The sequence below is a fragment of the Osmerus mordax genome, chromosome 27 (assembly GCF_038355195.1).
Source record: "Osmerus mordax isolate fOsmMor3 chromosome 27, fOsmMor3.pri, whole genome shotgun sequence".
NCBI classification, from domain to species: Eukaryota; Metazoa; Chordata; class Actinopteri; order Osmeriformes; family Osmeridae; genus Osmerus; species Osmerus mordax.
Genome location: NC_090076.1, coordinates 4,364,660 through 4,388,111, shown reverse-complemented (window position 1 = coordinate 4,388,111; position 23,452 = coordinate 4,364,660). Strand labels below are relative to the sequence as shown.

The window sequence follows — 23,452 nt, the reverse complement described above, 5'->3', positions numbered from 1 at the left end:
TGTGTCTACAGAAAGATAAGGAATTGTGTGTGATGGGTGTTCAATTGACATTAGTCCAACCACACAAACATCAGACACAAACTGCAAAAAGAGATCTCTATTTTACGGATGCAATTAATGGATATTAAGTTCGGAGTCGCAGGATTTGAAGTTGATACAAGGGCACCCCCTTGTGGCACAGCTGTCTTTGTTGCATAGTTTCATGTACTGTATTGGAAAATAACTGCGATAGCTTTTCTGTCTTGCATGATTTCATCTGATAGCCACCATTATTTTGATAGGTGCTTTTCACCCACTCTCTGGACAACTAACTGTGATAAACACAGCTTGAAACTCACATGCAACGTTATAAGACTTATAAAATAATGACTTTGACACATTTCCTACCTATTTTCCCAGGTGGCAAACTCTGTTGGTGTTTTTAGAAGGCCTACAGGTTCCTTATTTATACACTGTAAAGAGACAGAGACAATGTATGTGTTACATTTCTGAAGACATGTTATGCTTTAGCGAGGAATGAAACTTGAATAGTGCTGGGGTCACTATCTGGAGTTCTGAATGCAGTGGCTTGTAAATGTGCCTAGTTCTACATGAAGATGTATTCCTCCTTTTATTCCATGGTTTTGGATCTAACCTGAGAACCTTTGGAATACTGTTTATAAAAAAGGATGTCAAAGCCATTTGATTTTTGGTAACTTTTCTATTGAATAGTTCCAGCGTAGTGCTGTTTTTATGACAAGGTAACCCACAACTGTCTGGAGGCTGTTCAGTGTTGATCTTTTTTTGTACAGCAGTGTTTTTTGTATCAATGAATCAAATGAAAAGCGTGGTCTCTTTTTAAAATAAAATTAAAATGTTTGAAATAGAACATTAGTTCAATTTTCCATGCATCTTCATCTTACCTAGTCTTTTATTTTTGACCATATTGCCAGAGTATTTGAAATGTACAGTCGATGGGTTTTGGATGTGTAAGTGTGTTAAACAGGCTCTCCCTTCCCTAGTGGTGGATTTGGAGGTCAACAACGGCACTGCTGCCCGCCCCTTCTACATGAGCAGTACCTTAAGAAACATACTCAACAAAAAGAACAGCAGAAGGAAAGAGAAGAGGTAGAGTGAAGGAGAGAAGGGGTAAGAGTTGGCTGGTTTAAACGATGACCTAAGAAGACTGAAGAGAAAACCAGGGATACTTTGGAGATTTTATGAATTTAAGAATAAACTAATTATGTGGTTTCATCGGTGTTATGCTTTTTGGGAGTTCTCTTTTGGAAAGTGTGAGCTAAAGACTGCGTGCCACACTGGTAAAAATGTATATTGTTGGGGCCAAATAATGCATGAATTAGTTGGTATGGCCTGGTATAAACGGCACTAAAGTTGTCAAAAAGGGTGAGTGATTTCTGCATGTTTTTTTAAGGATTTTTGCCAGACTGGATTTCATGCTTTCCCCAGATTAGTGGTGATCCACAAGGTGGTGCAATCTTAAGAATCCCCGATGTATAGTATTGTGTCAAGAAAGCATAATAAACAGTTGATTAAGGTTGATTGTTAAATGCTTATTACTTGCCATGTATGATTATAGCCCACAAGATCATTTTATTTTCTCATATTGAGAAATGTATAGTGTCCATTATTCATCTCTAATTTAGCACTGTACTATGAGTATGTAATATCATTAAAATTAAAGTGTTTCATTCATAAGTGCCTTATTTTTACTTTTTTTACAAGCACGTTGAATGTTTAATTGTGTTGAAATGAAATAATTTGCTTGATGTTTCACTGGATAGAATCAAATACTGAAGTGGACAGATTCATTTTTAACACCATGTGTAGTTCAATAGAAGGATATTGAGTGTTAATGTCAGTGTCATAGTTTCCTATATGCAAAAAAAAAAATCCTGTCTTTGAATGCACCATTCCCACTTTGTCAATTTTATTCGGCAAGTTCTATAAACAATGTATGCACAAATGTATTACAGCTTAACAGTCCACATGGTGTTGTTTTTACTTATTATTATTTTATATATATTGATAACTTAATTTCAGTGAATTAACTATGCATGTTAGTGTTTTCTAGTTGTGTTTTTTTGTATAGCCCACTGTTGATATGTACTGTACTGTTGCTCTGACCTTTCCTTGAAATACAGAAATCAGATAACATTGAAGTACATAGTGGTTTCCCCCCCCAGTGAACTTAATTATTTTGTTTCACCTCAGTCATGTACTGGAGAGACAAAGATTATTGTTTAAAGTGTCAACCAAAAAAATTTGTACCTTGAATTATTTATGGAACTGCACTAATTGTTACAGGTCATTTGAATATATTGTAATGTATTCTAAGATAATGTCACCTTTCTTCTGGACTTTTTGTATCGCAAGTGCTTGTATGTAACTTAATTTACAAATGTTGTAATAAACAGCTGTTGTTATGAGAAAGTATTTGTAACAAACTGATGCTTGTAAAAGTGTTTTGACACCACACTTGCAGTCTTTATGTACAGTATTTGATCGCTGTATGTTTTTTATGGGAGGAGAATCATTAAAAATGCATTCAACATTTATTTTCTAAACAGATATCACACATACAGTACATACAATAAATAAATAAATAACCAAATAAATAAACATCCATAAATTAAATGCATACACATATGATAATTTCAGTTCAACTGCACTATGAGGTTTCAATATTTATCAATGATAATACAGAATGTTCTCAATGCTTGAATTAGTGATTGTCATGAAGTTGAGTTGTGTCACCTTGTAATAAGTACACAAAGGAACACATCCACAATGTCACATTGAACCTCCCCAATACCTTCAGCTTACACGTCTTTCTTTTTACACAGATATCTCAACCCATGGCAATACACAATATATGTGTATGTCAAACTATATATAATGAATTATAGTGTATGTTTGGATAAGAAATAGTGATTTCTCTAGTAATCATGACCTTAACAATACAGAAACCAACAGAATAATAGTGAGGACTTCTACCGCATGTCTGTGCTTGGGATAAGGAGTCAGGACATTGTGAATCCCTGGTAGTGCCTGAGGATGTTTGTGCGTGTGTGTAGCTCAAGCGTGGGACACAGGCAGAGAGGTCATGGTGTGAGGGGGCAGCAGGGGTTGGAACAGCATAGACGGGGGGGAGTGCACTGTGGAGATGGAAGGCTAGCATTAGTACAGACAGATTACTGTACAACCAGTTTACAAGAACACTCCAAAGGGGTGCCCAAATAAAACTAGCTTAATGTTCAATCTTGGTTTCCCTTTAAGGACACATCTATAATGCCCAGAAATCTTACTATGTCAAATGTTCTCTCGCAGCTCAGTAATAATAGTAGTGTTATAACTGTAATGTACTGGTGCCCTGCTTACCGTCTATGAAGGAGTGGAGTGCAGAAAGCATTGGGCCTTCAGGCCCCCCGTAGGCTGTGTACTGTAGCTCCTCGGGGGTTGGGGTGGGCTGGGAGAGGCGTCCGGCCTGCAGCGAGGTCAGCGTGCTGGAGGACGAGTGATTGGGGCTCACATGCTTCTTATGGCGCGCACGGCAGTTCTGGAACCACACCTGTAAAATAGCAGGAATATTACAGTATTTACCACAGACTAAAAGTGAATACCTTGGGGGCACCCTGGTGGTACCACTATGGCTAAGGCCTTAACACAGGATCCAGGGTTTGATTCTGGTCCAGGCCATATCCTGCATGTTTTCCCCTATCTTTTTCTGATTTCCTGTCTCAAACTGTCTCTATAAATAATGTGAAAAAATTGAAGAAAAAAAATATTTATTAATTGAATCACTTATTTGTACAAACAGGCCAGTACAACTGGCCTGTTACACCTATCTTCTGATATTCATCTTTTCTTTTTTACATTAAGTTATAACAGGACTTCAATTGGTCATAATTGCTATTTTCATTCATTACTAACCTGTATCACTCTCCTGCTCAGGCCTGTCTGCTCAGCCAGCTTCTGCAAAGTCTGGGCATCTGGGTTGTTGTCCTGGGCAAACTGGGTTTGCATTATCTGGAGGTGTTGTGATAGGGGTAAATGAGGATGGAAAAGACTAAAGAGTAGACATTATATTTGTTCTGTGCTAATTTAGCTACTAGTTTATATATTTATATATTGTGGTAGCCTATATTGTGGAGAATATTGTGATTTATTTAACTTTTTCTTAAAAGCAATACTTGTATGTTATGTTTTTACAATGATACATTACTTTTAACTACAACCACTATGTAATTATTTGACAATTATTACAATGTTGCAAGAAGACAAGCACACAATATCATACATTGACGGGACAGTGGTGCTCACCTGCAATTGATCTGCAGTGAAGCTAGTGCGTGCTCTCTTTGAAGGCTTTGGCTGGTTCACTTCCTGCTCAGTGGGCATTGCGCCTTCAACATTTACACCAGTTCCTGAAATTGAATTTGTATTGTTTCTTTAGCTTTTCCTGACCAATGTCGCAAACTTAAACATACATAGTATTACGGATGCTGGATAGACTAAATGCAGAATTACAGTTTTTTGTTCAGTTTCCGTTCCCAACAAGACAAACTGTGTCGAATGGCTTTCAGATATTAGTAAAAAGTACAATCAGAAATTGTAGACAGCAGTCATTGCTTACCCTAACACAAACAAAAACAGATGAAAACATCCAATAAACATAGGCCTGTTATAATTGCTTCCTCTTATTTGTGATTGATACAAAACACAAAAAGATCCAACGCGGCCTGACAATAAATTGTTTTAGGACTATAGTGAGCTTTGTGTTATGATTTGAGTTGACAAGCATTTTATTCTGTAGGCTATATAATCTTTATACGTCTTTCCATGTCATAACGGCATAAATTAGTAGGCCTATTTATCAAACTGAATAGGTAGGTAGGTAGCTATATCGTCGCTCGCTACTTACCTTTTTCAACAGCGCGTTTCAGGTTGTCCAGCATGCAGTCGTAATGGACACGGCAAAGGACCTTCTCCTCGACCAGCGCAAACTCCTCTCCCGTGGACAGCTGCCTCTTACAGGAGAAACAGGCGAAGCACGCAAGGTGATACACGTTCCCCTTAGCCCGACGGACCCAGTCTGTGGAGTGAATGTTGCGGCCGCAGCAGGCGCACCAGGTGCCATATCTTCTACAATGAAGATAACGTTTTTTTGAAATTAGGTAGGAATATTGGAAGCCAGTAGGCCTACTTGGTTGCAAAACTCAGAAAAATGCTTAAGAATTGCATTGTTTGTACGCATGTGTATAAAATAAATTATGACAAAGTAGTCTACCAATGAGAAGAGGAGGAAAAAAGCATAATTTAATTTCCCTTTGCCAAAGAAAATAATTTCTTAACTTTTTTCCTATTGATACATTCCAAAGCTTATTACCAAATAATTGTACCTATTGGGCAAGCGGTTTCGAATGTATTCTGCTTGGGGCTTTACGTATAACCTACCTAAAGTAGTCAAGTTTGCAGAAGACCTCTTTTTCTTTGATGTAGCAACTTGTATGACTGCCAAGCGATGCCTGGCACACGCTACAGGAGAGACAACGCACATGCCAGCACAAGTCGTTAACCTAAATGAAAAGACATAACATACGTTTTTAAACGCATTCATTCATGTCATGGTGCACATGCTACCTGCAAATTCAAATTACCAAACGCTACAAGAGAATAATAAACCATGGGATCATGAGCACTCCGACAAATGCTGACTTACGATGGGTATTGTATTTTACCTTTAGCAAATATTTATCCACAATTTCCTCATTGCAGCTCGCACAAACAGTTCTACCCAAAAGTGGTGCAGATGCCATCGCCTGCAGCGACAAGGAGGATGAGCCACGGGAGCACGAATCCTCATCCAAAACTTCCACCGATGTGTCCTGAATGGGGGAGCGTACCACCAAAATTATGCATGCGACCGAATCCAACGCACGTAACATATAAATAAAACTGCAATTTAGCAGCACTTTCAATTCCAGTTGCACTCTCAAAACCAAATTGATTAAATGCACATCTATGCAAACGAACGGGCATAAGGTTTTGATAGTGTTGGTCCAGGCTATTTATAAATCCCAAAGGCATAATCCATCAAGCGATTGCATGTCTGTGAGGAAATATAGAGCTTTAGCTATCAATAGTTTTACCATTCGATTTTCTCTCCTGACTTCTCTTTCCATAACTTCTGCGTCCCCTTTGCAATCTTCACACATGTCGGCGAGCAATTTGAGGGCTAGAGGGTTTGATCTGTCAGACTCTGCCAGGCGCCTTTAAACCCTTCTGATATCACATAAATATCACCCACTTTACGTCTCACCATGACAACCCCAACGACCCCCCAAAATGCCATTTAAAACGATAGACAGTCGTTACTTACAAAAACAGGCGGCACTTGAAGTAATAGTTATCCAATGTGCATTATGTTCTTGAGATCTACATCTGTGATTTAAGACTGCCTGCACAGAGGTTCACCCTCCTCCTCCCTTCAATTCACATGCCAATCAAAACCTGTGCAAGAGGTCGCAGGGAATAGGAATTGATTTATTTAATGACAGCAATTAAAAGACTAAGTTTGACAGAAACGCCCGGCCGGTACAACCAAAAGGTGAAGGGGTCTCATTAACTACTTGAGTTTTAATCGCTGAATATTTAAAAGGAGTAATTTTTTTGTCATTTCTTGAAATTGTGAAAACATTAAACTAACAGTTTGGCCTTTCCGGTTGGAGGTTATAATTTTCAGACAGGTAGGCAGGCTGCTACAATCGCCTGAAAACATTTTAAAACAACGATTCTCACAAATCTGTAGCCTAATCAAACTCATACTGTAAAAAAAGAAACAATCATCACCTAACATTTTTGCATAGAATTGCATACAGAATCAATGCACTTACCCCATCATTTGACATTAATATGGATCCGTTTTCATTCTCATCAACATTGCAGCAATCCAGTTTTTGCTCACTTTTCCAGTGCATTTCAAATGCAAATAAATCTTCAGTGAAGCCTATAAAGATAGCCACAGATTGAATACAAATAGTCAATAAAATTTAAACTCACAAACCATAAATAAATAAAGACTACTGAGAGATGTTTTGTCGTCAACTCTCAGCTTCCTAAAGCAGGTTTGTTTTCTCGGGGGCGGAACATATATATTTTCCAGTCTCCTTTGGCCGCGCCTCCCTTCCAGTCTTCTATATTTTTCTGTTGAAGGCCAAGCCAAATTTAAGTAGAAACGTATCCGTACGTAGTTACATTTTATGCTTCAACATTTTCGATACTAAGGTAAACATTTTCGTTTTTCCCATTGTGCTAGGATTTTTTTTATTATTATTTTTATTTTAGGCCTACTTTCTTGAAAAAAATGATTGCCATTTGCTGAACAGTGCAGACTACAAAGTTTTACGGTCATGACAGATTAATGAATATATAGGCCTATGTTTTTTAACGGATGTTTCTTTATATGGCTGACACGTTTCTTAATTTGTTTAGTGGTAGTTTCTTTGAATGCACCCAGGGCGTCCACTGGATGTGTCTTTTTATGAACCTCAGTTCAATGGAAATGTAAAATCACCCTGCCAACATTCATCTCTAAATAGTGGAGAGGATTATAAAAAATCTGCTGTTAATTTCTGTTTATATTGTGTTAACTATAAAATAGGCTGAGTACAATCTCTGTCTGTCCGTCTGTCTGTCTGTCTGTTTGTCCGTCTGTCGGTATGTCTGTCTGTCGGTCTGTCTTTCACTCTTTCACTCTTTCTCTCAATGAACACTCAGTCTCTGTCTCGGTCTCTCATGCGCACACACACACACACACACACACACACACACATTGTCAGTATCTATCTTGGGAGGTTCTCTGTAAAGGGGTAGCAGCTCTGCACTGGCAGGGGCCAGACCACATTGGAGAGTGCTGCCACACTGGGAAATAGCGTGCATCCATCGCTATGTGTCTTGTTCCACCCTCTAGCAATGAATAGACCTTATCAGACAACTCATCTCAAGCATTGTGCACTGTAGCAGACCCTTTTTGATGTACAATAAAGAGGTATGTGAGGCAACCCCTAGGACCCATAAGTATGATGAGAGTAAGGCAGGGTTCAAATTACCCGTAGACTTGGCAGGATGCTCGTATGTGTCATATCCCAGGCCAGATCTGCACTGCGAAGACACAGGTTCAGTTCATGGAGCATAACGAGTGTTGCAAGGGTTTGAAAACTCAATTTGACGTTGTGTTGACTTTGTGAATGTCTTGCAGAGTGAGATTCCGAACATATCGCAGAATGAAGACCAGACAAAAACAACAGAGATAAGGTAGAGGGTAACTCCTCCATCAACATACTTGAATCCAAAATGGTTTTGCTACTGTTGTACATCACAACATGAATGTTTGCTCCTTGACTGTGCCATGCTTGTACAGTAGGTAAGCTCAATTGATAAATGAACTGGTTGAACCTGGAAAATAGAGTTGAAATTTAATCTACACTGCTTCACTCTTCTCATACCAAAAAATAATGCTAAATGGGACCATTTGGGATAATAGATGAACCCCTGTAGAACCATTTTCATGAGGTTCAATGGAGAATCCCATTTGGGACAGAATGAACCCTGAACCAATAATGCAGTTTGTGGTAGCTTTGGAGAAAGGTGTCTGTCCCAAATGTACATTTAAGGTTCCAAACAGCACTTAGACACAGCAATAGTTGTGTTAGACTGTAGCACCTCCAGCACTTGGATGGAAAGTAACAATATTTACCTGGAAATATCGAGTAAATTATGAAAAGACAGTTTGAAGCCATTGCCCAGCTAGTTTATCAAGCTAAGGAAATGTTGGCCCTGTTTAGTCTGGGGATACAATATGTAATAAATACAAAACAATTGTACAGCCATCAATTGATATTTCAGATCAGCATGGGTACTAAAATAATGTGTTACGATCTGTTGTATTGAATTATATTTATCTCAACATTTGTGACTGTTTTCATTCAAGTATTATATGACAGCATCAAGAACCTTTTTTTTAAAGAATTTCAACATGAATAGTATTTATGAAACAGCGTTGTTGTTTCTTGAATCCTTCATATTTTCTAAATTGATTACAATCCACCACCTGCAGCCAAATGAGATTTGGGGAAAATAATTAGGATAAACAGTAACCATTTTCACAAATGAGTATCCTAAAATCCAATAATTTGCTACTTCCACATAGGCTCAACCTTTGCTTACTTTGGGGCTGCAACTAGTCATTTGTTTCATTGAAATGAGTACAAATTGGGGTGGTTTACAATTGACACAACGAGTTTGGCGTGACCTTTTCTCCTTGCTGTAAATGGGTACTCGTTGAGACTTAAGGGGGCCTGGTGTTGGCTGGGGGCCGATGAGGGATTCAGGAGAAATCACTGCAGTGAAAATGGCAGTGTAAGAGGGGCCTGATTGCATTGGGACAGCATGCGAGGGGGTGCGACATGCTCGGTCCAATCAGAACAACGTTGGGAAAAAGTGCCCTTATCAGCGAGTAATGGCCCACTTGACAATCACACAGGCACAAAACTGCTCTATTTAACACTGATTGCAAAGACTCCAGCCCCCCCATCCCCAAACCGCATGACTCCCCTAGATCTCTCTGCCACCCTCCCCAGCATAAAGCTAAGCCGCTCTCCTGAATGGAATTTATAATCATCCCACTTTTTATTTTGAAGCTAATTGTTATTTTAAGACTTCTATTAGGCATTTATTACCAGGAAAATGATTTCCTTGATTACAATGTTTAATATGGGCATTGAAGGCGTTTACTCATACGCTGTACCTCTCAATTTTTCAGCTTGATGAGAAGGGAATGTTAAAAAGCCTACATATTTGTTTGTCTTCCTGTTTGTATGCTTGATTGACATGTTGAAAATGGAAATCACAAATATTTTCAGAAGTTTTTGTTTTAATTTTAGTTAAATGTGTTTTGTTTTTTTATCATAATTATTTTCCAAAAATCAAAATCCAAACCAGCCTAACTATAATTAGTTAGGTTTTTAGCAATGCAAGTGGAATTGAGTTGGACCACCTGTACTCTAAGATATATATATTTTTATAGATTTAAAATTCCATAGAAACCCCCCACCTGTAATTATTAGACCATGACAGACACATCAGCTGTTTATTATCATCCTCTGCAACTACTGACTTTGTTAGCAATGCCATCAGCCACTATTAACATAAATATTCTCCTGATAATTCTTATAACAAGACAGAAACAAAATATTGGTTGCAGTGGAAGGATTTATTGACATTATATATATTTACAGAAAAAACGCTAGTGGACCATTACATTTACTGGCAGATCTACATTAAAGATCTGAACTACCACTTTTTATTTGATTGATCCGCAGTGGTGTTGATTGTCATCATCCATCATCAATACTTCTTGCCTAGATTGAATAGACAAAAGTTATTTGTTGTGAAAACAACCATGTTGAAAAATAAATAAATCTTGATCATGCACAAAACTGTAGCAATAATTAAATAAATGTGATATGAATAGAAAAGTAAGCACAGAAGTGAATTTGACACCAGCAATATAGTCTAGACTTTATCCCAGAAAAACACAAATGATTAAAATTACATGTCAGTGCGGTTTTGAATAAGAAAAGGTGGATTGATATAAAAACTATTTTATTCTGAATTAAGATGCCTCTCTCAGTGCAGAAGGCCTATTTACCTTTGCACTAAGAGAGGCATCATTTTGTTACTTACTACACCATCAATGCAACAAATCCACAACAACCACAACCAGACCTTTACTAGCCGATGTGTTGCTACTGAAATTTTACCCTCAAATAGTGTTCCTTGGGAGAAACAAGACAACAAACATTGTCAAAAGCAAGGTACACAAAGAGATGTAACACAATCCACTGACCAATCGCCGCAGACTCTCTTTAACAACTGCTTTATCTATTTAAAGAAAGTCGGGGTCAGTGTGGAGAGATTTCCAGAGATTTTGAAGAATAGATTGTCAGGAATTTCAAGACATCTTTTGATAAATTATCGAAGTATATGAGATCGTATCATATTAGCGAGATAAGTATATAATAATTCAATGACCAAACAAAAAACTGTAATTTGTTCATTAGTTTCATGGTTAAAATGGTATATTAAATACACATTTTTAATTAATTGATACCTGGTGTCCGGACAGGAGAGGGAGCATAGGTTCACGGAGGGCCACTGGAGCTGGAGCAGATCCCAGTTTAATTGATGAAAGTGTTGAAGGAAAAATTGTAGAAGGGGTTTGAGTGGATTTTTAAAACACTTTTACACAAAATCATCTGGTGCCAAGCTCAAATGAACTTTTTGAATTCATGATATATTTACTTATTTATTTACTTTGTTTTCAAACAAAATTTAAACAGTGGTGATATGATGATATTGTGCAATGTAGTAGTTTTGGAAAAGGAACAGTAAAACTGTTAGACAGTGTCCACTAGGGGGCCATGTAGCGACGTGGTATTGAACGTTTTGACTTGATGAAACAGTTGAGCCTGGAAAGTCTGGAATGAATGCTGCTATTCGAAACAGTAATTAAGTATGACCTAACAACAGTTACCATGCAGGTAGGGTATTCTAATATATTTTTGGGCTGTAATCCAGCTGTGTAAAATATTAAATACATACGTTGATTAAATATGCGAGCATTTATTGTTGCTAAACCCAACCATTTTCGAACATAGCCTACATTGAAAAAATCCAGAATAACATCTCACAGAAAAGAAACAAGAACTGTAGAGTCTAGACTTAACTCATGTGGAAACCAACCTGCTGATAGCATTATCACGTGACTTTCCATAGCAACGGAGAATGTCATCAGTTCCACTCGGGAAGAAGTGTAGTACTGAAGTACTGTACAGTCTCTGACAGCGAACAACTAGTCTAACGTTTTAGTTGGCAATTGAATTGTAGTGTGGTGCAATTATATTTGGTGTATCTCTTATGTAGATAATCCGAGTTTACAATTTACAGACCCGGAAAGCTCCGTGAATTTGCAACTGCGAGAATCATGAGTCATCTCAATCCCGGGTAGGTACCGTTCATTGCCCGTTCATTAAGTGATATTCTGCAGGTTTATGTGACAGTTTGCTAATCGCCTTGGCATTATTCGATTGAACCACCATTCGGTAAGATCATGAAAAAGTTTAACATTTAAATATCCGAATACGTAGTGATAGGCTCCCTAACCCTACTAGTTTATTGCACAGAGCTAGTGCTAACTGATTTAAATGCATACTAGTAGCCTACTGGTGTACAGTAGTAACGTTATATGTAGTAAAATATCACAATGTAGCATGTCAGCACTTTAGAACTGCAGTTTAATAAATAATACTGTTCTTGTGACCCAGTTCCGGTAAGATATATAGGCTATGGTATATGGGGCGAGTGAACGGGACAAATAAGTCAGTAGATTACAAAAGGGAGATTGGATTGTGTGCTATCCATCCCCTCAAATTCCCAAGGAAATCAGACACCTGTAATTGACCCAATAGAGTAGTTGTAGATATCTTGTTGTCCTACTCACAAACAGTCCAGGAAGTCAAACCTTGGTTGGAAAAAGCTAACAGGCATTAAGTTGAATGAATCCTAGGTGAGACCTGACACCACCAATGTCTAGTTAATTAAGAAAACAACAACCTTGTAATGGTTTCCTTTGGTCAAACATGCAGTTGACATCTAATTATAACAGTAAATTGAGCCTTATTGTATTGTCAGGTCCTTAACCCTTGTGTTATCTTCGGGTCATTCTGACCCATCAGTCATTGTGACCCACCTTCGTATTGCGACAAATTTACCTCATACAAAAACAAAGTGAAGCATTTTCTTTTAACTGTCGGGCTGTCTCAGACCCCCCACATTGGAATGGTTAAAAGAAAATTATTTTTATTTGTTTTTGTATTGGGTAAAATTGGGTAAACACAACGATGGTTCGTTATGAACCTTTGGGTCATGTGACCCGAAGGCACCGCGAGGGTTAAGAGCATGTTAGACTAAAATCCCACATCTGGTTTTACTGCAGATGTGGACCATACACATTTGGTACACTTTCATCTTAAGAACTGAAAATCTCTGAGATTTTCTTTTTTAACATCGACATCTTTTCTTCAGACTTCTTTCAGCCTACAACAGTCTCACTGATAAACACCTCACCGGGTACTTCAATAACACCAGGATCAGGAGACATCTTCAAAGAGTTGGACTGGTATGTGTCATTGGCAGATGATGATTACATTGATTTCAGTGTTAATGACAGTCAATCAGTCCAGCCTGTGCTGTAATTGATTGAATGTAATTGTCTCATTTACTGTTTCAGTCATCCCTGGTGCTTCTTTAATGTAGTCAGTGTATTCTTTTAGATCACCAGGAGTGGAAGGATTGTCCCAGACAAGGAATACAGGCATAAGCTGATCCAGAGGGCTCACCAGAGACATGTACGTGAATGCCTAGCCCAAGCCATTTTCCACAAGGTGCTGGATATGGAGGTGAGGGAGACACACCCGACTCCGGATCCAGTGATTGATGGTCTTCGTCTGCCTTATTGCATGAAGCATGCAGTTCTCTTTCCTTTCCCTCTACAGCGTGTCCATCAGATAGAGATCAAGCGAAAGTTGGAGGAGTTTGCAAGAAGAGAGAGAGTGCATAAAATTAAGGTAGTGACATATCGACTTTACTAATTGTATCGAGGGTTGGCAGACACACGCAGTATTGTAGTCCCACAGTTATTATCAAAGATGATTGCACTGCTGATAAGATAACTTTGATTTAATTGTCACCCAAATGTGTACATGTTGATTGATATGTCTCATGTACTTTTGATGAGAAGGGCGCAGTCAATAATGGTGCCGAATCATACCTTTAGTATTGAACAGTATTGTCTTGTCACTAGGTGGAGCGCTCTAAGAGGTATGAAGAAGAAGTCATCCACATCCTGTCTCCACGCCCCCCCACGGGACCGAGGGCCTCCCACACACAGCATTCTGGGCCAGAGGGGGACCACTCTGAGTCCTCTGAATCGGTAAATCACTCTATTTGGGAAAACTCCCAGCAAGGTCTGGAAAGAGACTGGATTGGTATAGCTAACAAAAGAGTTCAAAGTTGGCACAGGTTAGAAGTACTTGTTAAGCTTTCTTACACCTTTGTTTTTTATTTTGGTAGATGTCAGCATAAACAGTTAATGTACATAATGACAGCTATCTCTCTGTTAAAAGGAATTACTTCGGTTCAATCGTTGAAGGATTATATCTTTGAACCCGACTGCCTGTGCATGCTAAGATACTGTAGTTGCCAAGTTTGTGTTGACATTCTGATCAGACAGTTTGAAGAGCACTTTTTTCTCATGCTTCCGAAAGAATATTAGCAAATGAAAGCTAATGACAGAGATTACAAGGGCATTATGTCAGCTTTTGAAACATTAGATGTGCCAGTCCTTAAATGGCTGAATAAACACATGATGAGGAGCAAACAAATGAATGTCCTCATGCTTTGGTTTCCTGTGTTTGATGGCTCTGTTTACTGTGGGCCCTCTTGGCTAAGCCTGCAAACATAACACTGACTTGTTGAGGCTTGTTCACTGCAGTACCATATTATCAAAAATGTTTCCACACATTGTCAAAAAATATATCTGGTTGTTAGTTAAACATTGTTGAATTTGGTACAGAAAGTCCATACAAAGGCGTAATACATGAAGCACGTCTCAAATTCACAGTAACGAAAAAAAACACAGTACATTTATTTCCACAGGATAATGTGTCTACTTTGTTCATGTGACATGCATTCACACAAGAGGTTTATGAATACAGTATAAACTTCCCTATAATTGACACATGCCCATTAAATGTTAATGAGCATTCAGTAACTCTAGGTTTCTTGTGTATCCTGCAGCCTGGCTCCTCCAGGCCCAACACAGCTCCAGGGAAGATGCAGAGACCAGTGCGTCTAAAGCCCATCCACAGTAACAGCACCACTGCCTCCCACCGACGTAGCTCCCCCTACATGCACCAGGACTCCTCAAATGACACCGACCAACGATTCAACGTCATTGTGAGACCATCAACAAACACACACACAAATATGCACACAGACATAAAAGAAAGCCAGACATAAAAATCTAAATATGAATATTGTATATATATATGAGTACAGTATTGTTTATTTTCATTCTCAGATGGATAAAGATTCCAAGAAGCATTTGACTGTGACAGAATTTTCCCGTGGTATATCCCCCTACCGTCTTCCAGTCATCAATAACTTTGTGACCCCAGTGCCCCCTTCCATCAAGAGGAAGGACAGGGGGCTGAAGGGCAACCCCAGTGGCACACTCAGAGGTCGGAGACTGCGCCCCACCACAGCCCCCTGTGGTCCTGAGGTCTGTACACAGTTTGATAATCTGTGCAGCTTTGCAGTGCATAGTGGTCCCTGTAGGGCCTGCGAACAGTAGAATTTACAAATGTCATTAAAGCACATCACTTTAAAATGACTCAACCTCGACCATAAAATGTGGTGTTGTTCTCCAGGAGTCTCCGATGCTCAGGACCACCTCGGTACAAAGTAAAGTGTGTGTGAGCATGATGTTCTTTGGAAAGACCGTGCACCTTTCCCACGACTTCATCGACATGAGGGACGAGGTAAAGGTTTTCCAGCAGCACTGTGGAGGGGAGAACCTGTGTGTGTACAAGGGGAAGCTCGTTGAGGGAGGTCAGTATAGAAGCCTGCTTCTGGCCCATCTAACAGTAAATCCAAAGATACTTAACATTGCGTCAAAAAGAAATACAAAACTGACCCTTCTTCCCTCCTTTTTTTCTGATAGAAACGTTCCAGTTTGTGTCACGGCGCCATCGTGGCTTCCCCTTCAGCTTGACGTTCTTCCTCAATGGGTTGCAGGTGGAGCGTCTCAGCTCCTGCTGTGAGTTTAAACACAGGAAGGGCTCTCGGCTAGGCGGCAGACATGGCCATTTTGGCTTCTCAAATGTGGAGGGGGCCTCACCCTGCTACAAGTAAGACCTAACCTCTAACCTGGCTGATACAGGTATACTGTTTCTCATTGTGTATTAGGGTAGGGTAATTTGATGAATACATTGGCAATTAACATTTTGTTCTGCTGATATTTTGCGGATTTAAAGTCCTTAGTTTTTTATGGAAATGTATGTTTCTTTTGTAAGTATGTTCTTTTGTAAAAGCATTTCAGATTAAGTAGCGTGTTCAGTAGGTGGTCGCAGCTAAGTGCTTGTTAATTATCAAATTAACCTTCAGCACTCAGAGTAAAACACAGCACACATCTGTCTAGTTGGTCTCAGACTGCAACTTTGCATAGAGATTTAGGAAATTACGTGGATCCGTATACAGTTCATTCATGGTGCTCTGTATGTGTCCAAAAATTTCAGGACAGGACAACTTTATTTTCCGACCCAAAAGGGTATGGTATCTGAGATTTAGGCATATAAGGTGAGTATTAAAGTATGTATTTTGTGGATTTCCAGGTGTATCATAGCCATGGGACTGGACAAGAAGCCCACCCCTCCTCCCAAAAGAGTAAAAGAGGATGTTGGGAGAGATGTTGCCACCCACCAGGATACACCCAAGGATGCCCCAGAGGTGGAAGAGGAGCAAGCTGGAGGAGACCCTGGCTCTGACCCAGCTTCCAGCCAACCACAGGACATGGAGACTGAGATCAAAGAAGAGATTACATCTGAGGACCAAACCAAAGATGGTACCGTGGCTGAAAAATTAACTGATAACCAAGATGGCCATGCAATATGTATGCTGTCTATGATTAAATGCAGTGGTCATGATGATGAAACAACATTTAGCTTTATCTAACATGAATGCACTTTCTTTTAGTTTTTGTTTGGAAAGGTCATAGAGGAGTAATACATTCTCTTACAGACTATGAAGAGGACTTTGAGGCAGATGAAGAAGGACCTGTTGAGGATGGAGAAGAGAAGAAAGACGGAAAAGGTCCCTCCCCCTCCCTCCAGAAAGAGGAGGAGGAAAAAGAGAAACCTTTCCAATTGGACAGTGAGGTGGAGGAAAAAGGTAATTGGAACTTGAATCATTCAAATAAAAGCGTGTGCTGATTTTTTTTATTATAACATTATAGAAGTGGATATCCTGACTCACAGCTGGTTTGTTCTAAATATAGTAAATAGGAAAGGTACACTTTTAAGGATTTGTTTTTAAAGTCAACATTAACCGGTAGAAAATAACATTCCTGTCAGTTAATCCATTCGATGCATTCATTCATCTGATCCAATCATATTGTTGCCGAATTCACAACATCTTTATGCAGAGGAGAAGAGGTCTCGTTCAGCCAGCTCTTCCAGCACTGATAGTGAAGAGAGTGAGGTTGAGGCCGAGGCTGAAGAGGACCAGCCAGCATTCCAGTCCAAAGACCCTGTGGATGAGGAGGTTGTCCAGGAAGATCCGGATGAAAGCACAACTGACAGAGCAGCAGAGAAAGATGAGAAATCAACAGAGGACGCCACCACCAACGAGGAGACCTCCCCAACCCCACCCCAGACAACCACCAGCCCCACAGGAGAAGACACGGGGACACAGGACAGTCCAGCACACAGCCCACGGAGGACCGAGCCCGAACTGTCGGACGACAGTGGACCCTCAGAAACGGTGTGCAATGGGGATGAGGACGCAGTTGGCGCTGTGGAGGAGAGCGACACTGAAAAACTAGTAGACGAGTCGACAAAGGAGGAGCAAGACAGGGGTAAGCATTCTCTGCCACTTCACACCAAGAAGTTTGAGGTGGAGGACTGCCACCTTGAGTGAGAAATCCATTGTGTTGTTTCTTCTCTGTGGCCTTTTCCATCATCAGAATAACTAGTTACACGTTTCTGTCACCAAGCTTAGTCATATTGATTTGTGGCCGTAAAAAAAAAAACGTATGAGATTCAAAAGAGAGGTCTTGGTTTCGGTGGTGGAAAAAGTGCTCATGTGTGATACATCTGAGACTGTGTGAAAATGATCTATTTTCATGTCTCAGACTTCTCTTGTGTGTATTTTGCTTGGAGTCTCTCATTTTCCTTTATAATTATGTATTTTTGGTTTAATTAAATCATGGTTAAACCCGTGTTTGTGTCCTAATGAATGCCAGTATTTCTAGACTTGTGTTTCATTAACAGTGCTATTTGTAGAATTTTAATTCCCCTTTATTCCGTTTATTTAATCGCTTCCAATCAATATTAACAAATTGTCATTGTCTGTTGAGTCTACGAAATACTGAGCTAAGGATTGTGGATGTCTTTTATCTCTGTCACATTTGTCTGTTATTTTCATCCAAAATTTAATTGAATAATGCTTGTATTCTTTTCCTTGTTGTTCCTCATTTGCTTTTTGCATGTAGATTATTTGCATGCTTGTCTGTATGCATATTTTGATAAATCTTCAGAACATTTGCACTTGTGAAGATTAAAGCAAGTCTTTGATGTTCAGTTTCCTTTTGTTCTGTCCAATGTCCAATCACTGTTTTTGTTCAAACAATGTTGTCATTTTGACATAATTTTTTCTTCGTAATATTCCAGTTAAAACATACAAGTTGTAGTACTGTATGTACTTATGGTAATGTTAAGCCTGCATGGACTGCATCCTTTATACCTATGTCTCTCTCTCATGCCTGATCCAAGCCAAGTCTGTACAGGAGAAACTAGCGGAAGCCATTTTGAAGGAGGCCCAGTGCAGTTCAGAGCCAGAGCTTAGTGACACAAGCACTGAAGAGGAAGAAGAGTCAGCAGATAAAACCCAACCACTGGGTAGCACTGGTATTAGCAACAGTCTAACACGTTTACAATATTTTGAAATGGAGTGTTCATTGTAATTGTTCAATGACATTTATCCAACTTTTTCAGGTGGTGCTGCAGTGACCTTTACCATGAAGAGACAAATCACACAATTTGAGGTGAAGTGTGAGGACACAGCTGAACAGAGTGAACAAGAAGTGACTTTACAAAGTGTACTAGAAGAGCAAGGAGATATTGTTGCAAAACAGAAGACTGAGGATGATGAAGCTGAGTCAGAGCAGAAAACTGAAGAAGGCAGTGAGAAAAATGAGGTTTTAAAAATGAATCCAGTAATTGATGATACAGAGAAGGAAGAAAGCAAAGAAATTATTCTCGATGAGGCTATGGGGGTTCAGGCAGACGAGCCAGCAAAAGCATCTGATGTTGAGGACACTACAGTGAAAGACCAAAAGGAGGAGGAACAGGAAACGACAGAAAAGGCTGACGTACAACATGAACCAGAACAAAAGACTGTCGAGACAACAAACTGTGAAAATTACGAGTTTGTGGCTCCAGAACAAGAGAGCAAGACTGAAGTAGAAACAGCAGAAACAGCTGATGCAGAACCTGAGGTAAAGAGTGAAGTAGAGAAAATTAAAGCAATGCCCTTGGTGGAGCCACAGGCTACCATCCATAAACAGACATCTGTAACTGACACAGAGAATCAAGAAGACAAGCAGGACATGCTAGGAGGCACAAAGACAGAAACCATAGCAGAGAATTCAAGCAGCTCATCTGAGGGAAGTGGAGACACAACTGTTCATGCTGAACAGACAGCAGACACTGATGAGAATAGTAAACATGCACTTGAGGAAATAAAGGACGAGCCTGAGGGTGGGGTAGAGCAAGTTATAAAAGAAGACCAAAAAGGAACAGAATTGACTGGAGAACAAGAGAAAACTGTAGAATTAGACACAAGTGATAAACTAGATGAAGACGAAACTGTGAACGATAACTTAATAAATGAAGAAGGGATTGGTGTTAGTGAGGAGGAAAACAAGGGGACTGATGATGTTGAGGTGGGAGACACAGAAAAAAGTGGCATACAAGACAATGAAGACAAAGCAGGGGATGCAGAAATGGTTAGGGATGAGGATCCACCTTTTGAGGGTAAGGTGGAAGAAAAGGTGAAAGATGCAGAAGTAGCTGAAGACAAAGACAATCCTGAAGGGAAGGGGAGTGAGGTAGGATACCCTAATGAAGCATTTGTAGAGGGAGCAGACAAAGTTGGGGACACAGAAAAGGTTGCAGAACCTGGAACGGATGAAAACAAGGAAGAAAAAAATATAGAGGAGGGTCAGGTCCAGGAGGATAAAGAGGTTGGAGATGACAGATCCTGTGATGGAGAAGAACCTGACAAAGACACGGTGACAAAAGCTGAGGAGATATTGGCAGATGACAACAAAACGGATAATGACGAGCAAGCTAGTTCATCAGACAATGAAACTGAAATAAAGAAAGGAAAGGAGGCAGACATGCTTCAGGAAAAGGTTGAGAAGACAGATAAGTTGAGGGAAATAAAAGTAGAAGAGGGTGAAACTAGGGAGGATGACCAAAAGTCAGAGATCAGCAACAAAGTTCTAGATTTAGAAAACATTGAAAACGAAAAACCAAATGAAGACAAAAATGATAGCGAGAACAATGGTGCTGAGGTCAAAGAGGAGAGCAAGGATAATCAAGACAAAAATGACAGTGAAATACAGGCTGACAGAGGTGAGCCAGCAACAATCTGTGAACCTCAGAGTGAACCCCAGAAAGAAGGGACAGAATCTACAATCCATGATGGTGATGACGAACTTGAGACAAAAGTCCAACAAAGCAATGAACCAGAAGCAACTAGTGGCGAATTCAACGAGGAGAATGTTGAACATGCTGGAGAAGCCCAGGCTGAAACACAATGTGAAGATATACAGGTTGCCCAGGCTACACACACTTTGGACTTTGGAGAACTTTTGAACGCTGAAGATGAACTCAATCCGGAGTCTACAGTTGAGACATCTGACCTCAAAGAGACTGAAGCAGTTAAAGAAGCACAGGAATCTGAGAAGCTTCAAGATGAACCTGAGCAAAAAATTTATAGCGATAAAAGCAATGGCAAAACTGCTCTTGAAGATGAAGATAAAATAGAAGATCGGAGCATCCAGGATGAAAATGACAACACAAATGTCAGAGAAGTACTGGTTGATTCCTCAGTGTTGCAATCTCAGACTTCAGAAACCCCAGAGTTAGAATCGGACTTAGTTCCTGAAGCTGAAGCGGAACACGACCCACCTTGTGAAACAGGTTCTAACACAGACAAGTCAAATAAGAGAGACGAGTCCATAGAAGAGGCTAGCAAGCCCTCTGAGGAAGGAGCCAGTATTGTACACAAACCCCAAGCAGAAATAGAGCAGGAGGAGGCGACAGACTTAAACAAAGAGAGCCGTGTGTCAGATGGAGAAGCTAATGTTCTTGAGAATGTTGAGACCCAAGAACATGCATTAACTCCAGAAACCTTGGATAAAGAAGACCACAGGGATCTTGTGTCAAACTGGGTTAACATGCATCGGGCCTCTAAGTACTTTGAGACATTTGTTGAACCCTTGGATGACTTGAACAGGGTGACCTCAGATGATGCCGTCAGCCAGTCCAATTCTAATGCTATCTTGTTAGAATCTACTAATGTGTCTGAGAGTCCTGACAGATTGAGGGTGATAGAGCAGAGTGTTGAAGATGACGTCCATTATGAAAAGGCAGATATAGACCATAAGGCGGTACATCCGAAAGCCCAAAAGGAAAACTACTCTGACACGAACATCGAAGTGGCAGACAAACACTCAGACATTAGGAGTAACAACTCTAAACAGGATGAACCAAATGAAACTGGGCCCACTGAAGAATTGAAAGCAGAGATGGAGGTTACTGACCTGACACCTACTTCTGAAGCTGAAAACAAAAGCAGAGAAGAAAAAGCAACGCCAGCCGAGGACAGTCAGACACCCGTGCAGACAAAGGATGATGACAAAGAAACCTCACAGAAAGAGACTGAGCTTACAGATGTCTCCAAAAACGAAGTGGAAAGCCTAGCAGGTACTAACCTGTCAGCAAATAATGTTGAAGACGACATGGGTGAGAATCAAGCTGAGGTTGGGGAGAGCAAAGACCAATCTGTCACTGATGATCAACCAGCAACATTAGAGGAGATAACTGACCTGCTGGCACTTTGCAAAACTGAGGAGGAACCACAGGAGAGCCGTGAGAGTCCAGAGCCTTTCTCGAAACCTGATCTTAAGGACATTTCAAGAGTGTCTGTTGATACCAAAGATCTCAAAAAGTCAGAGGAGCAAGAAAATGCAGAGGTTACTGAAGTTACAGATTTAACAGTAACTTCTGGATCTAAAAATGGTAGCCAGCAGGACTTGCAGAGTGTGAGGCATCCAGATGAAAGTGGGAGGGTTGACAATAAAGACCTGGAGCTGATCGGTGACCTTAAGGACACGCTTGGTAAAGATGAGTTGACCACTTTCTCAGTGGAAGAGTCTTCACTGTTTGCCCGAACGTCCTACCCTCTGTTGACTACTGCACGGGCAGAGAGTGGTTATTAGAGATCACAGCTCACATGAAGGTCTTGGTAAGTAGTTTTTTTTTCTCCAGATTTTTCTGTAAAGTATTTTTAAGTGATTGATGGAAGTCTCTCTTTTTCTACAGCACTTACAATCAGATGAACAGGAGCAGCAAATTCTTAAGTGATCATATCCTTCCAAGTGATACTAACATGATGAACAGTCTACGGTTTATGATCATTTCCTATCCTTGATTTAATAAAACTAAAAACAAATAGAATACCAGGTGGAGGGATCGAGAATTGATGGAGATGGTGGAGAATTGTCAAAGCATTGAAAAAGTATCTTCCCTTCAACAACGTTACGATAAGTAGTTTGTTTACAAGTTTAGATAGATTAACAGAATGTTTACGATACCACACACGATATCCCTTGTCAAACTAACAAGGTCTTGCTTGTGGAAGTATCCAGCACAATGTTACCAGCCCCCTGTAAGTAGATACTACTCCACTCACTCTGCACAGATAATTAAATAATTCATAGCCTTTAAGCCTGCCTACTGGAGGTCAGCTTGCCCATGGCACCCTAGCATACTTCTTAGAGCACATCTGAAGTATGGTTTACCTAAAGTTATAAATACTAGTGACTAAGGCACTTTGGCACTTATTCCTTGATCATACAGACAATTTTGCATGTGTTTGCACAAGTCAACCACTATTCTGAGATGATTAGAGTGACAGTGCAATAAATGGGTAAACAATCATCAACTGTTACTTTCAAAATACTGGAAAGTGAGAACTGTTTTGTGTCAATATATTTAGCTGCTAACACTACCTCTTACAAAATATGTGTGGATCTTTTTTCTTCAGTTGCCATTCATTCTAAAGTCAGTTTGAGTTTGTTTCTATCAAAATGTCTTAATTATACTGAATGATTGTGTGAAGCTTGTTCATCGTTTACATGGAAAATAAAATCTCAAATTGATAAATGATTTCGAAATGCAACTGTTTGAATTTGACAAAAGGATAACAGTCATCATACTGGGATTGTGCTTGGTGTCATGCACACGTGACAAAATATCAATTGGAT

General features: G+C 39.8%; 3 protein-coding genes across 6 annotated transcripts in view; 2 read left to right on the top strand and 1 right to left on the bottom strand.

The window, feature by feature from the left end:
• slc44a5b (solute carrier family 44 member 5b) overlaps positions 1-2,636 on the top strand; it is a 35,342-nt gene extending 32,706 nt beyond the window's left edge. For both annotated transcript variants that reach the window (XM_067230838.1, XM_067230836.1), the window contains one exon: positions 1,002-2,636. In XM_067230838.1, the coding sequence (XP_067086939.1) occupies positions 1,002-1,111 (110 nt within the window). In that variant the 3' untranslated portion in view covers positions 1,112-2,636. The remainder of the gene's footprint in view (positions 1-1,001) is intronic.
• Positions 2,637-3,043: 407 nt separating this feature from the next.
• On the bottom strand, positions 3,044-6,977 carry LOC136937081 (LIM/homeobox protein Lhx8). Its single transcript, XM_067230839.1, has 8 exons — positions 6,894-6,977; positions 5,739-5,885; positions 5,455-5,576; positions 4,922-5,142; positions 4,321-4,424; positions 3,931-4,026; positions 3,379-3,568; positions 3,044-3,155 (listed from the first exon to the last, which is right to left on the bottom strand). Exons 1-8 carry the CDS (start codon positions 6,975-6,977, stop codon positions 3,076-3,078), a joined length of 1,044 nt encoding a protein of 347 aa, XP_067086940.1. The 3' UTR covers positions 3,044-3,075.
• A 240-nt stretch (positions 6,978-7,217) lies between these two features.
• erich3 (glutamate-rich 3) lies at positions 7,218-23,451 on the top strand. Of its 3 annotated transcripts, none has more exons than XM_067230834.1 (17): positions 7,218-7,284; positions 8,258-8,313; positions 12,007-12,063; positions 13,144-13,237; positions 13,392-13,466; positions 13,614-13,685; positions 13,922-14,050; positions 14,917-15,075; positions 15,200-15,400; positions 15,549-15,729; positions 15,842-16,028; positions 16,512-16,741; positions 16,888-17,067; positions 17,321-17,752; positions 18,669-18,803; positions 18,891-22,431; positions 22,509-23,451. In XM_067230834.1, exons 3-16 carry the CDS (start codon positions 12,044-12,046, stop codon positions 22,403-22,405), a joined length of 5,610 nt encoding a protein of 1,869 aa, XP_067086935.1. In that variant the 5' UTR covers positions 7,218-7,284; positions 8,258-8,313; positions 12,007-12,043; the 3' UTR covers positions 22,406-22,431; positions 22,509-23,451. The 3 variants fall into 3 exon arrangements, with proteins under 3 accessions (XP_067086935.1, XP_067086934.1, XP_067086932.1); XM_067230833.1 differs by having other exon boundaries at positions 13,392-13,517; positions 16,918-17,067; XM_067230831.1 differs by having other exon boundaries at positions 13,392-13,517.
• Position 23,452: the final 1 nt, after the last annotated feature.

Excerpts from the sequence above, each read along its gene's own strand:
- LOC136937081 (XM_067230839.1), bottom strand. The coding sequence starts at position 6,977 with ATGCACTGGAAAAGTGAGCAAAAACTGGATTGCTGCAATGTTGATGAG. Across the intron at positions 5,577-5,738 it reads TGGATAAATATTTGCTAAAG|GTTAACGACTTGTGCTGGCA; the intron begins GTAAAATACAAT and ends CTTTTCATTTAG. Across the intron at positions 4,425-4,921 it reads GAAACGCGCTGTTGAAAAAG|GAACTGGTGTAAATGTTGAA; the intron begins GTAAGTAGCGAG and ends ATTCAATTTCAG.
- erich3 (XM_067230831.1), top strand. The coding sequence starts at position 12,044 with ATGAGTCATCTCAATCCCGG. Across the intron at positions 13,518-13,613 it reads ACAAGGTGCTGGATATGGAG|CGTGTCCATCAGATAGAGAT; the intron begins GTGAGGGAGACA and ends TTCCCTCTACAG. Across the intron at positions 15,076-15,199 it reads ACCAACGATTCAACGTCATT|ATGGATAAAGATTCCAAGAA; the intron begins GTGAGACCATCA and ends TTTCATTCTCAG.